Source organism: Anopheles funestus, chromosome 2RL, assembly GCF_943734845.2.
Source record: "Anopheles funestus chromosome 2RL, idAnoFuneDA-416_04, whole genome shotgun sequence".
Lineage (NCBI taxonomy): Eukaryota > Metazoa > Arthropoda > Insecta > Diptera > Culicidae > Anopheles > Anopheles funestus.
Window position 1 is genome coordinate 83,822,703 of NC_064598.1, and position 11,554 is coordinate 83,834,256.

General features: G+C 41.9%; 2 protein-coding genes across 2 annotated transcripts; one reads left to right on the forward strand and one right to left on the reverse strand.

Annotated features, from left to right (window-relative positions):
• Positions 1–318: 318 nt before the first annotated feature.
• Positions 319–8,102, reverse strand: LOC125774981 (dual specificity calcium/calmodulin-dependent 3',5'-cyclic nucleotide phosphodiesterase 1-like; the record flags this gene model as incomplete). Its single annotated transcript, XM_049445360.1, has 3 exons — positions 319–1,500; positions 1,584–2,874; positions 7,824–8,102. Coding segments are annotated over 3 exons (1,725 nt in total), but the record flags the coding sequence as incomplete, so codon positions are not given.
• LOC125764498 (mesoderm induction early response protein 1) lies at positions 2,975–7,192 on the forward strand. Its single transcript, XM_049428827.1, has 4 exons — positions 2,975–3,757; positions 3,841–4,397; positions 4,477–4,738; positions 4,979–7,192. The coding sequence occupies exons 1-4, from the start codon at positions 3,055–3,057 to the stop codon at positions 5,020–5,022; spliced, it is 1,566 nt and encodes a 521-aa protein (XP_049284784.1). The 5' UTR covers positions 2,975–3,054; the 3' UTR covers positions 5,023–7,192.
• Positions 8,103–11,554: the final 3,452 nt, after the last annotated feature.

Here is an 11,554-nt window from a genome sequence, read left to right on the forward strand (position 1 = left end):
GCGCTTTTTATTGGGGCGAAACATTTCGAAACACTCGACCGGGGCAAGATGTTCAAAGAAGAATTTGTTACCACCCGCGCCATTATTATTATCGATCAATTATGTCAATTATGTACGGCGGAAAGTACCACTCTAGTGTTTTATGTTGTAAATCGAAACAACATAAAACAGGATGGGAGTTTTTGTAACTAAAAAAAAGTGTGAAGAAAAAAAAATCCTTAAGCTGACTCTGTGTTTTGCAGTTTGCTGATTGTCAAGAATTGGTTGATTTTTTTTTTGGGGCTGAAATTTATTTTCAACGGTTTTGTTTTCTTAACCAAAAAAAACCGAATCTATTTAATCATACTCGAACCTTTAGACTTTGCATTTATTTCCGTAACAGCAAATATAGAAGAGTTTTATTACTTTCGTTAACAAACTTCAGGTCAGGTAGCTCTAATAGAAGTAATTCTGTTTCTATCAATTCAGTGGTGAGTTTTTCGCCTGTGTTTTCGGCCATACACGGCCTTGTTGCAGTTTGTCTGCCTATGCTAAGAATGCTGATGAGACCATCCCTCCCCCCGGGGGGGTGGGTGTATTGATGTGATTGTGTGAACGTGCGCGTGCCTTTAATTTCTGCATCTTCTACTGATCAATGTGCGTGTGTGATTGAATGATCGTGTAATGGTTGTGCAAGCTTGTAGAAATAGAGCTTTTTTTCTTTGTTTGTTCCGGTTTTTGTAAATATATATATATCGTTTGTTGTCTGATTGCTGTGCACTTCTATTGCCGGCTGTGTTCGGATCCATTTGCCCTAATCGCCGGTTACCATTTTACTTGCCCCCTTCCCCCCAAGTTACACTTTTGTAACGAACGATTCTGCTTGGTTTTGTTTTTTGTTTTTGGCTAAAGTGTGTGTACGCGTAAACACAATATGCTGTTGTGATTGGGTTTGTTTTTTGTTGTCTCTTTTGCTTTATTCAGTATCAATAAATATTCCCGCTGTTTTGTTCGATTATTCACTTGTCAACCATTGTGTTTGTTTTTCTTCTCTTGTTTTCTTTTCTTTTTTGCTAAATCTCAGCCACATTCGATCAGAATAGTTAGTAAGTGTTGCACTACTATTGTGTTCTGTTCTGTACGCTTTTCTTTACACGCTTATTAAAGTTTTGTTTAAAGTTACTATCATCTTGTTTTTTATGTTTTTGTTCTGTTTTTTGTTGTTGTTGTTTACTATATTTTTTCTATTCTTTGCACCCACTTTAACAACTTTTCATGTGGCCTGCTCATGGATTAGTGTGTGTGTGTGTGTGTGTGTGCACGTAAAAATATTTGCTACCGTAATGCCAGGTTTATGCTGTGCGGCTTAGTTTGTGTCCGCTTCGTCTGGTTTTGTCTCGTCGGTACCACCGTGATCAGCCGTCGATTGTCCGTCGGAAGATTCGTTCGATTCTGGTGCGGCTGCTGCGGCTGCTGCTGCGGCCGCTTCTGCCGCTGCTGCTGCTGCCCTTGCTTCCGCATCTGTATGTGGTAGAAAACAGGATAATATCAGTGTCTTTGCGCAATTACCCCCTGTGGCATTTGGCTAGTGCACCGCTACTTACCACGGACGGCTTGTTCCTTCCAGATTTTCTTATTCTCCGCCAAACAGATCGTCCACGGTTTGCGTATTTTGAAGCGGTTCGGCTTCTCGTTCGGATCGGCACTGCCGTTCTTCGTCGTGGTGTTGGTACCGGCACTTTGGCTGGCCGGCGCCTCAGCACCATCCTTGCCCTCCGCACCACTACTTATTGCTTCATTGTTGTTCGTATTGTTGTTCGGTACGCTAAGAGTATTGGTAGTACTTTTAATGCTACTATTATTGTTGACGTTGGTATTACTATTATTATTATTATTGTTATTATTATTATTATTGTTGTTGCTACTATTACTACTAGACGTATTGTTGGCCGCGCCGCCACCACCACTACCACTGCCCGTTGCAGCCGTCGCACCGGCACTGCTCGATGCGTTGCACGTGATCGGTGCGATCGGTGCGAGCACGATCTCGAGCATATCCGCACAGACGGTCATGCTCGGTTCGACGATAAATTCGATAAAACCGATCTGCGACTCGGCCACGAGCGTGTTGTTACGGTCGCACAGCGGGCTGAACGGTAGGCCAAGCTCCCGCTCGAGATCGCCCTGCCGGAAGAACTCCTCCAGCAGCAGCATCGTCCACTTGTGATGGATGTCCCAGCGTTTGGCCGGGTGCGAAATATCACAACAGTGCAGCACCAGCGAGAGGGCTTTGGATTTGTCCACCTGCGGTTCGGCCAGCGTCAGCAGGTTGCGCATGTTCTTCAGCTGCTGAAAGTGGAAGGACATGTCGGTCGCGAGCACCATATCGATGATGAGCGTCCGCAGCTCGCGGTACTCGTCCCGCGACAGATTCTGGAGCACGTTGCAATCGTCCTCCTTGAGCACGCGGAACGCCGCACTGATGTGGTGGTTCTCCAGCACGGCCCGATCGTTGTACAGCATGGCCGTGTCCGAACCGGACATCACGTGGAAGTTGTTGGTCGTCCCCGTGTGCTCGTAGTCGTGGATAAGCGCTGCCAGCAGCGTGGCGAATATTTCCAGATCCGTCAACCAGTGCATTAGCCCGGTCTGGCAAAGGACGTGGTGTACGGTTTGTGCGACATCCGCTGCATGGAGGTTGTTGTGGTACGGGTTCCGGAACCGACAGTAGCCTTCCTCGATGCGCGTCAGGAAGGTTTCGAGTGTGGCCGGCGGTACCTTGAACTTGTGTATCATGCCGTACCGGTTCAGCAGATCGTACCCGAGATACTTGACCGGCTGACAGTTGCCCGCTTCAGCCAGCGCAAACACATCGAATGACCAATCGTCAAGAGTCTAGGGAAAGATTGGTGGTTTGGGGGGGGAAAAACGAGAATTAAAAAAAATTATTAATTTGAAAAATGATTTATTTGGTGATGGTGAATAAATAGTTGATTTTATAAAATACAATAAGACGGTCGATTTTGTTTCTTTTTGTGTAATATTCATCACATCCTCATCCTTCTCTTCCTTCCTATGCTAAAGATTGTAAATATGTCTACCGAGGAGGAACTGCCCGGCAATACCGATACGCACCAAAAGGATGAACTAACACCCACCGGAAGTAAGGAAACAGTCGACACAAAACCTGCCAGCGATACGATAGCGGAACATGAACAAAAGTCTGACAACACATCCAAAGCGGAACAGCAACCACCGGAGGAAGAGAGTAAAGTGAAGGAAATAAAAACAGAGCCAGTGTCTAGCACCGACAATGCTAGCGACGAGCCTACCAAAACGGATGTTGATCATTCGGCCGACAGTAGTAGCGTGTTCGAGCGCGTAAAAACAGAACCCTTGTCAGAGGGAATAAAAACAGATTCTAGTCCCCAGCAACAGCAGCAGACATCCGTCCCTTCGGCGGATGTGGTTTCTACGGTGGATAAAGCATCGACACCGGTTGCGGGTCGTGCTGAGGAGGACGATGAGGAGGAGGAAGACGATGACGAAGAACCGGGTGATAATGAAGAGCAGGAGCAGCAGCAGCAGCAGCGCAGCAATAAACAGCGAAGTGAGGGGAGTTACACCAATGAAGAGGAATCGGGACCAAATGCAGCGGAACAGCGGCAGAATCAGTCTCAAACACCGACCGGTGCACAGTACTACGAGGATGACGAGGAGGACGATGAGGATGAGGGCGAAGAACCGTCCGAGTTGAGGCAGCTGTTCGAACCGATCAGTGAGTTGTTAGCACAAAGAATAGTAGGGATCCTTTCTTTTCCCCCAATCGCGGTAACTGTTTGACTGTTGTCTTTCATGCAGATGACTCCCAGGCACTGAGCGAAGATGAGGAGGACGGTGACTACATACCGGACGAGGAGGTGAAAAAGACGATCATGGTGGGGAGCGACTTCCAGGCCGTCATACCGGAGGGTTTGTGCAGGTATGATGATGCACTGCCGTACGAGAACGAGGACAAATTGCTTTGGAACCCAACCATACTGAACGAGCAGGAGATTGAGGAGTATCTGGTGAAAATCACTGGCCCTGCGGGTGGTTTAGGTACTGGAGGTAGTGCAGCGGGTGGACAACAGAAGGGCGCAACCGGTTCGGCTGGTACTGCGACGAGCGATCCGCAGTCGAACAGTGTGTATGCGATACCGCTCGGGAATCATCTGCGCGATGACGAACAATCGCTCTATCTGCTGCAACAGTGCGGACACAACGTGGATGAAGCGTTACGCCGGAAGCGTATCAGCAACAACTCCGTACCGGTGCCGGAACAGCAGATGAGCATATGGTCGGAGGAAGAGTGTCGAAACTTTGAGAATGGTTTGCGCGTGCACGGGAAAGACTTTCACATGATCCAACAGACGAAGGTGAGCGAAGGTTTTGCGAGAAGTATACCTGCTGCGTTGTGTTTAATACGTTGCCTTTTTGGGGTTGTAATTTCCGTAGGTACGCACCCGGTCCGTCGGTGAGCTGGTACAGTTTTACTACCTCTGGAAGAAAACCGAACGGCACGATCTGTTCGCCAGCAAGGCACGGTTGGAGAAGAAAAAGTACAACCTTCACCCTGGTTTGACCGACCATATGGATCGGTTTCTGGAGGAGCAGGAGAACAGTACCGGTTTCGGTGATCGCAGCTCATCGCCGGGCTTTAACAGCCTGTACAACAGCGCCTCGGAAGCGAAGCGCCAGCGATTGCTCGACTCGAAAGGTTAGTCTTTTGGAGTCTTTTGCAGCAACGCCGTCGGCCCCCCGCAAATAAACCACCCGTAAGAGTATCGAGTGTTTCTATACCGGAATTGGGCGAACCGTGTGTGGTACTTTTCGCGGGGTTCTTTGGTTTTGTTTTAGTTGCCTTTGTTTCTTTGTTCCCCGTGCGCGGGGGAAATTCTCTTTTCCTGATGGGGATGCATCTTTTCTTCCCTTTTCTGTTTCTTCTCCCTGCCGACAGAGAACAACACTGCCTCCGCGAAACGTTCCGCCTCGAATCTGTGACTCGTGGTTAGGCGGAAGGGATTGAAGTTGCGGCTAAAGGAGCGCAAATAAGCGGAACATTTGTTTCATGGAAGATGAAAACCAGCCAAGCCACAACTTTCAACACAGCCTTTTCGTCACGATCACACTACTTACCCCCGGGGGGGAAACGTGGGGATGATCTTCGGCTATCATCGCCAATCACAATCATCATTTTGTGCCAACCGGCACAACATCTGCACCAACGCCAGTGGGCGAGCAGTGGGCTAGAGCACAGAATCGGCACAAAACAGTTGGATTCATGTGCCCGCGATGCTACACGGGCAGAGTAGGATATAAAAGCTGAAATTTCTCCACTAGCGGCAGTGAATAGTGTTAGCTGAGGATAGGATGCGCTACGAACGGAGGCAGGAACCTTTACCGAACGTATGCGTGTGAGATGATCGGTGTTATGAGTAGCTTTTGTATCGATGCTTGAGGTCAGGAAAAATTTGGTAGAATTAGATAAGAGACAACGGACCAATGACCAGTCTCTAGCTGATTGTCAAATGCCTATGTATATGTAGAAACGTAAAACAGTGATACTGGCAAATAGAACCAAACAATGAGTATGTTTGTTTGTTGCAAAGAAAAGAACCGGAGAACTTATTTCGTTTTCAACTACAGTTGATCTTTTAATTTCGTTGAAAAACGCATTAAGAGAAAGAGAGAGAGAGAGATTTCTTTACACGGATGATGCTTCGGTGTGTTTTGTTTTCAATTGTGAAAATAATTCATAAAATAACATCGTTCATCAATTCGAAAATTGGTGTTGCAACATACCAGAAAATACGTTTTTTTAATGTTTTCTGTACAATGTGGTTTCGTTAAATTAGTAAGGAAGCTGCATTGAGATAAATCATAAAAGGGAACCACAAATAGCGATACATTGTGTTAAAACCGATATTATTTGTTCTTGTGCAGATGCAAGATATAGGTGTTTAAAATGCTTCCCGGAAGGTTTATTATGTTTTATACCCCGAACGCACATCAATTATCACCTATTTGGTGATAGCAGGTTAGAGTTGTAGGTTACGCTGTAGGTAGAGTTTATTGTAAAATAAATATACTCGTGTGAGTACAGGGTCGTTTAGATAAAGAGAGTGAAAGGGAGAGCGAGAGAGAGCGAGTGAGGGATAGTGTATACAAGGATATTATTCATCATACAGTGAAAACATTAATTTATAGAATGCCATCTTATGAGTTATCCTGCGCGAAACACTGTAAAAAGCGTTAAAGGAATACCCGCCCAGTATATGTTTGAATGTTTGTTTGTAAAAGTAACGAAGCGTGTGATCATATCAGACGCATCATGTGTAGAAAACGAAAGCCTATTGCAGGTAGGAAGGAAGTTGTGTGGGGTGCGTTTAGTACGCGTACGTACCGATGTGCAAGAAAGAATAAAGAAAGTATTTTCGTATTATTTTTGTATAAAAATCGCTTAGAAAACAAGATAAATAATGGCGGGTAGTTTGTGTTTGTGTGTGTGTGAGAGAGAGAGAAAGGCTACGAAAACAGAAAAAAACAGACGAGGAATATAAAACTGAAAAGCAAACGTCAATCGCTTTATGTGTGTGAAGCATGAAGGCAGGAAAATAAAATTGGAAGAAAAACAAAAAACAAACATTACGCAAAATTACATTAAACATAAACTAAAAACAAAAAGAAAAGGACAAAATGTGCAATGCATTACAAAAAGAAAAAGAAAAACAAAGTGTTAAATCGAAAAATTAAATCCTCTCCTTGTGGTGTACTCTTGGAACGTTGTACTTTCGAACTAAACATATAAAAAGCTATGTAATAAAATACATGCATTTATTGAAATAATTCTAGGACGCCAAAAAAAATGGATACACATTAATCGCAAAATTTGGTATTCTATTCATTCTTACAAAACACACATAAATAAATCGTGGTGACGTTGGTTGGAGAGATGTTTAGTGGTAGACACAGGACACAGACGAATTGGGAGCAAATGGTGTAACAATGTAACAACAATACAATGATTTGCAAAGTAAAAAAACCCATTATTTCACAAGGAAACAAAGGTGAATGTTTTGTGTAAATTTACTGTTTAATTATTAATGTTATAAGTTTACCATACAGTGATTATTTATTACGGTCTTATTTTCACAATTTATCAGAAATTGTTTGCTTTACAAAATAGAGGAGAAGGAGGAAGGAAATGCAATTGTTTGCCCACCGTTAGTGGTCCAAATTTTCCCGGATGTGCATTCAAATGTTAACATTTATCACCACTGATAAATGGTTCCTGGACCGAACTTGGTTGCTTACTTTGCAGAGCAAAGTGGGATGGGGTGGAAAATATCGTTTTCAATTTCCGATGAGAAAAGATACTTTTGCTGGCACACAGTGGACAACGAAAGCGTGGGAAACTCGAGTTGGATGCTCGTCGAACAATAAATGGTACAATGGTAAACTATTTTCCATCACCAGAAGTAGTGAATTTGCACTGAAGAAATCGGGCTACAGTTTGTAGCTTGTAGCCGGACCAGTATCTGCTGCCTTTCGTGATTGTGGAACCCATCGTAAGGATGCAGCTGGCAAAGTGATAGTGGATGGTGTGTAATTGATTTTGTTTCCTTTTATCCGTCTTGTTGCGTTGGCCGGCCGAATTGTGATTTGTGCACGAGAAGCGCGACGTACCGAAAATGAAATCTAAACCTTTTTCTCCAGTAAAGTGCGATCGTTCCCTACGATTCTATCACATCACAAAACCGTATCGAATCGTTCGCTTTCGTCAACGGGGTTTACCTACTCACCTTTAGCACGCGTACGACTTCGGGCGGAAATTGCATCAGGGCGGTGCTGGAAACGCGCCGATAGATCCGATCGACAAAGATGCCGGCCCGGATGGCATGCGCCACCGAGCGGAACTTGGGCTTCTCGTCCGACTTCTTCCGCGTCGTTGCGAGCTGCCGGGTAAAGGTGGACGCCAACCATTCCCGCACCTCCGGTGGTACCGCGTCTGGCTGCACCTCGGACAGTTCATCGTCTTCATCCGCCAGGCGCCTGTGTTGTTTGGGTGGGTGCGTGTGTGTGTTTTTATTTCACAAATGGAAGCGATGAATGCAACCATTTTGGGAGATAAAACATCGCGCATTTGGTGGAAGAAAGGAGAGCAAACAAAAAAGATTCCATTAGTAAAGGTTGAGGCAAAAACATCGATGCAGCAAACAAAAGAAAGGGAAAACAAAATGCTTTATTACGGGGTGAAAATGAATTTCAAGTTTAAGTGGGAATCAAAAATTGGAAAATAAATTATAAACCATACACTGGGAGTTGGGTAAAACACAAAAAAAACTATCAAATTAAAAGGGGTATTTTTGGTAACAAGACAAAAAAAAATAAATAAAAGCTGCAAAACACATGAAACTAGCTGTAAGAAGTAACTCAAATGAAATTACTTACAAGCAAAATGTTAAAACTAACAAGAGAAAAAAAAACACAAAACAACACAAATGTAAAGCAGAAAAAACAAGTGTTAATAAAACAAGATTTCTTGTTAGTTTGGTGCACAAATAGTAGATAAGACTGGACAGACAGAAGAATGTCATAGTTGGTCCGTTTAGTGTCGCTTTGTTTGGGTACTCTTGTAGGGAAGCACCACATATAGTCTTCTGCATCTATCTGCTGTTATATACGTGCAACGAAAAGTGTGAACAATATAATAATATAAAACATCATTTTTGCTCGAAGCTAGACGCGAATGTTGTCCTATTTCGTTTCGTCACCGTTTCGTATTAACGGTTTTAAGCTTGTTAGCAAACGTACGACAGTGCAACGATAACGATAAAATTGTCCTAAAGAAAGTTCTACCAGTAAACTCTCCATTCGAACTTTCGAACTTCAAGGAAATGCGGTAGGTTGTCTAAAGGATGGTACGAAAGAACTAGTTTCATTCGAAGTTCAGACTTTGAAATGGCGTGCAAAAGTGCAGTTTATTAGAAGTTGGCAGTTGGCAGTATGTGTCTATGGTGCAATGGCACCTTCAGCTTTATTGTCCTGCCGTGACCCATCATTTTGCCCGTGCATTTACGAGTAGTTCGTTGACCGTTTGGTTGGGGGTTTTTTTCTTATCGGTGCTAATGCTAACGTGGAATGTGTTTATTTTTCATTCATTTCCCGCGGTTTTCCCGTTGCCCGGTGGTAATTTTTGAAATGGGTTATTTGTTATTTTTTAATAAACTTTATTATACTAGGCTAAAAGGGTTTTGTTGAGGTTATGTTTCGATGAGTGGATTAGTAATGATTGGTTGTGTTGTGTTTTATTTGAGGTTCCGGAGGAAGTGAATAATTTTGATTAAAATTGATTATTCTGTTAGAATATGTATTCTACTTTTCAGAAAAAAACAATTTTTGTTAACATAATTCTCCTACCGTTCTTTTTTTTTCTATGAAATATTAATCTGCATAAATCTGTATTGCAATTTAATTTTGTAAATTCGAAAAATACGGTGAACCATGTTGGGTCTTATCTCTTAACAGCTGTTTTTAATTTAATTTCCTGTAGCCGGAATAGGAAAGGATTTTCCATTTCAATTCAATCGCACTGTAAAATGTATGAAATAAAGGAACAAAAAAAAGAAAATTGCAGCGGTAAAACGTGTGCAATGAAGCGCTACAATAACGCACTTTTGATGGATTGAATTGCTGATTGGTAAAACATAAAATTCGTCTTCCAAGCCGGGCGGAACCTGGTTTTCAGGGCCCTGCGGGGGGATTTTACAACTAGCTCCCGGAAGGCTAGAGCTTTTTTTTTGTTACTCTCGATTTTATCTCTTTTATCGAGCGCATGAACGCATAAAGCGAAAATTTTATGATCCTTGCATACTTTTGATTATGTTACAATTGAAACAGCTTTACAAAGTTGCACCAGTTGATTATTGCGCTTTACAATGTGCTTTTATTTTAGATTGAAATTTTAATTTAATATTGTCAATACTTTGAATTGCACAATTATAACAATTTGCACAATGGTAGGAATGTTATGTTTTCCAAAGCAAAGTTATTAATAATCGCATTGCAATTTACAAACAATGGTTAACTACCGGGAATGGGGTTTTTCGGCGATCAATCAATTGATGAAGCCTGACAAAGAAACATGTAACCAACATTTTAATTTGCTTGTTCCAATTTCATCACTTTCCACGGTCAGTGTAAAGAGGAATCACCATATATTTGGTAATAATAGTCTGGGAATTCAGTAATTGAAAAATGTGATTAACTTTTTTTTAAGCTTTGGTACTTCATCACACAATTCACCGTTCAGTACTTGCATCAATTAATTTATTAATTTCATCACGTCATGGTTTGTGGGAATGGTTTAATCAACAAAACCGTGGTAAAATAATGGCAATCGAATGAAACACTGCGAAAGGTAAATTTTTGGGAAATTCAAATTTTTTTTATAGAAACGTAAAAACAAAGTTGGAGTAAAAAAAAAAGCAAAACAAACATCCAACAATTTAACATCCAAATGAAATCATTTATCGGATGCGTTCGCGGAAAACGAATGGGATGAAATAGTGAGCAAAAGAAAAATCTTCCCAAACCGATTCGGTTCGGTCCGGAATGGTAGGAAAAATATTGTTTTAACTGTTTCCAGGGATTTGGGTTTTCCATTCGAACCGATGCGCTCAACCGTTGATGGAATTAATTACAAAAAGGTAGCAAAGATTCACTTCCAAAGACAGTTTAAATGAATTTCGTACCAAGTTCATTCTAACTGACGTATTTGCAAACGGAAGTAACACAAGTATTTGTGAATGTTGCACCCTCAGTTAAAAAATAAAAAAAAATTATAAATTTGAATCTATAAAAATGTCTATCTCCTAGGCTCATTTTTGCACCAATTTTTGGCTATAACTCGGTCGGTATTCAACAGATCGCCAATCTTTAACCTGTGGTCGATAGATGGCACCAATGGCTACATTTTCTTCTTGGACGGCCATGCCCTCAGATGTCTGTGCCAGAAGTTATGCGAGGAACCAAGTTCCTTACCCTGTTCGAGAAAATGTAAAAATTTCCTCATTTTTGCACAAAATCTTGCCTATAACTCGGTCGGTATCCAACGGATCGCCAATCTTTAACCTGTGGTCGATAGATGGCACCAATGGCTACATTTTCTTCTGGGACGGCCATGCCCTCAGATGTCTGTGCCAGAAGTTATTCGAGGAACCAAGTTCCATACCCTGTTTGAGAAAATGTAAAATTTTCTTCATTTTTCAGCAATGTAGCAAAATTTAAAAATGTGATATATTTGAATGCGAATTTGTTACAATAAGTTTCTTTTCACTCAAATAATGCTTTAAGTTAAAAAAAGAATAAAAAATCAGAAAAAATTTTTTTAAAAATTTTCAACTCGAAAATTTCATAAGGGGTACCCCTTGCCATTTTTTTGAGAAATTTTGCAAAAAAATTTAAATTGATTTATTTTAATGCCAATTGGTTCAAATAACATTCTTTTCACTCAAATAATGCTTTAAATTGA

Excerpts from the sequence above, each read along its gene's own strand:
- LOC125764498 (XM_049428827.1), top strand. The coding sequence starts at position 3,055 with ATGCTAAAGATTGTAAATATGTCTACCGAGGAGGAACTGCCCGGCAAT. Across the intron at positions 3,758-3,840 it reads GCAGCTGTTCGAACCGATCA|ATGACTCCCAGGCACTGAGC; the intron begins GTGAGTTGTTAG and ends TCTTTCATGCAG. Across the intron at positions 4,398-4,476 it reads ACATGATCCAACAGACGAAG|GTACGCACCCGGTCCGTCGG; the intron begins GTGAGCGAAGGT and ends TAATTTCCGTAG.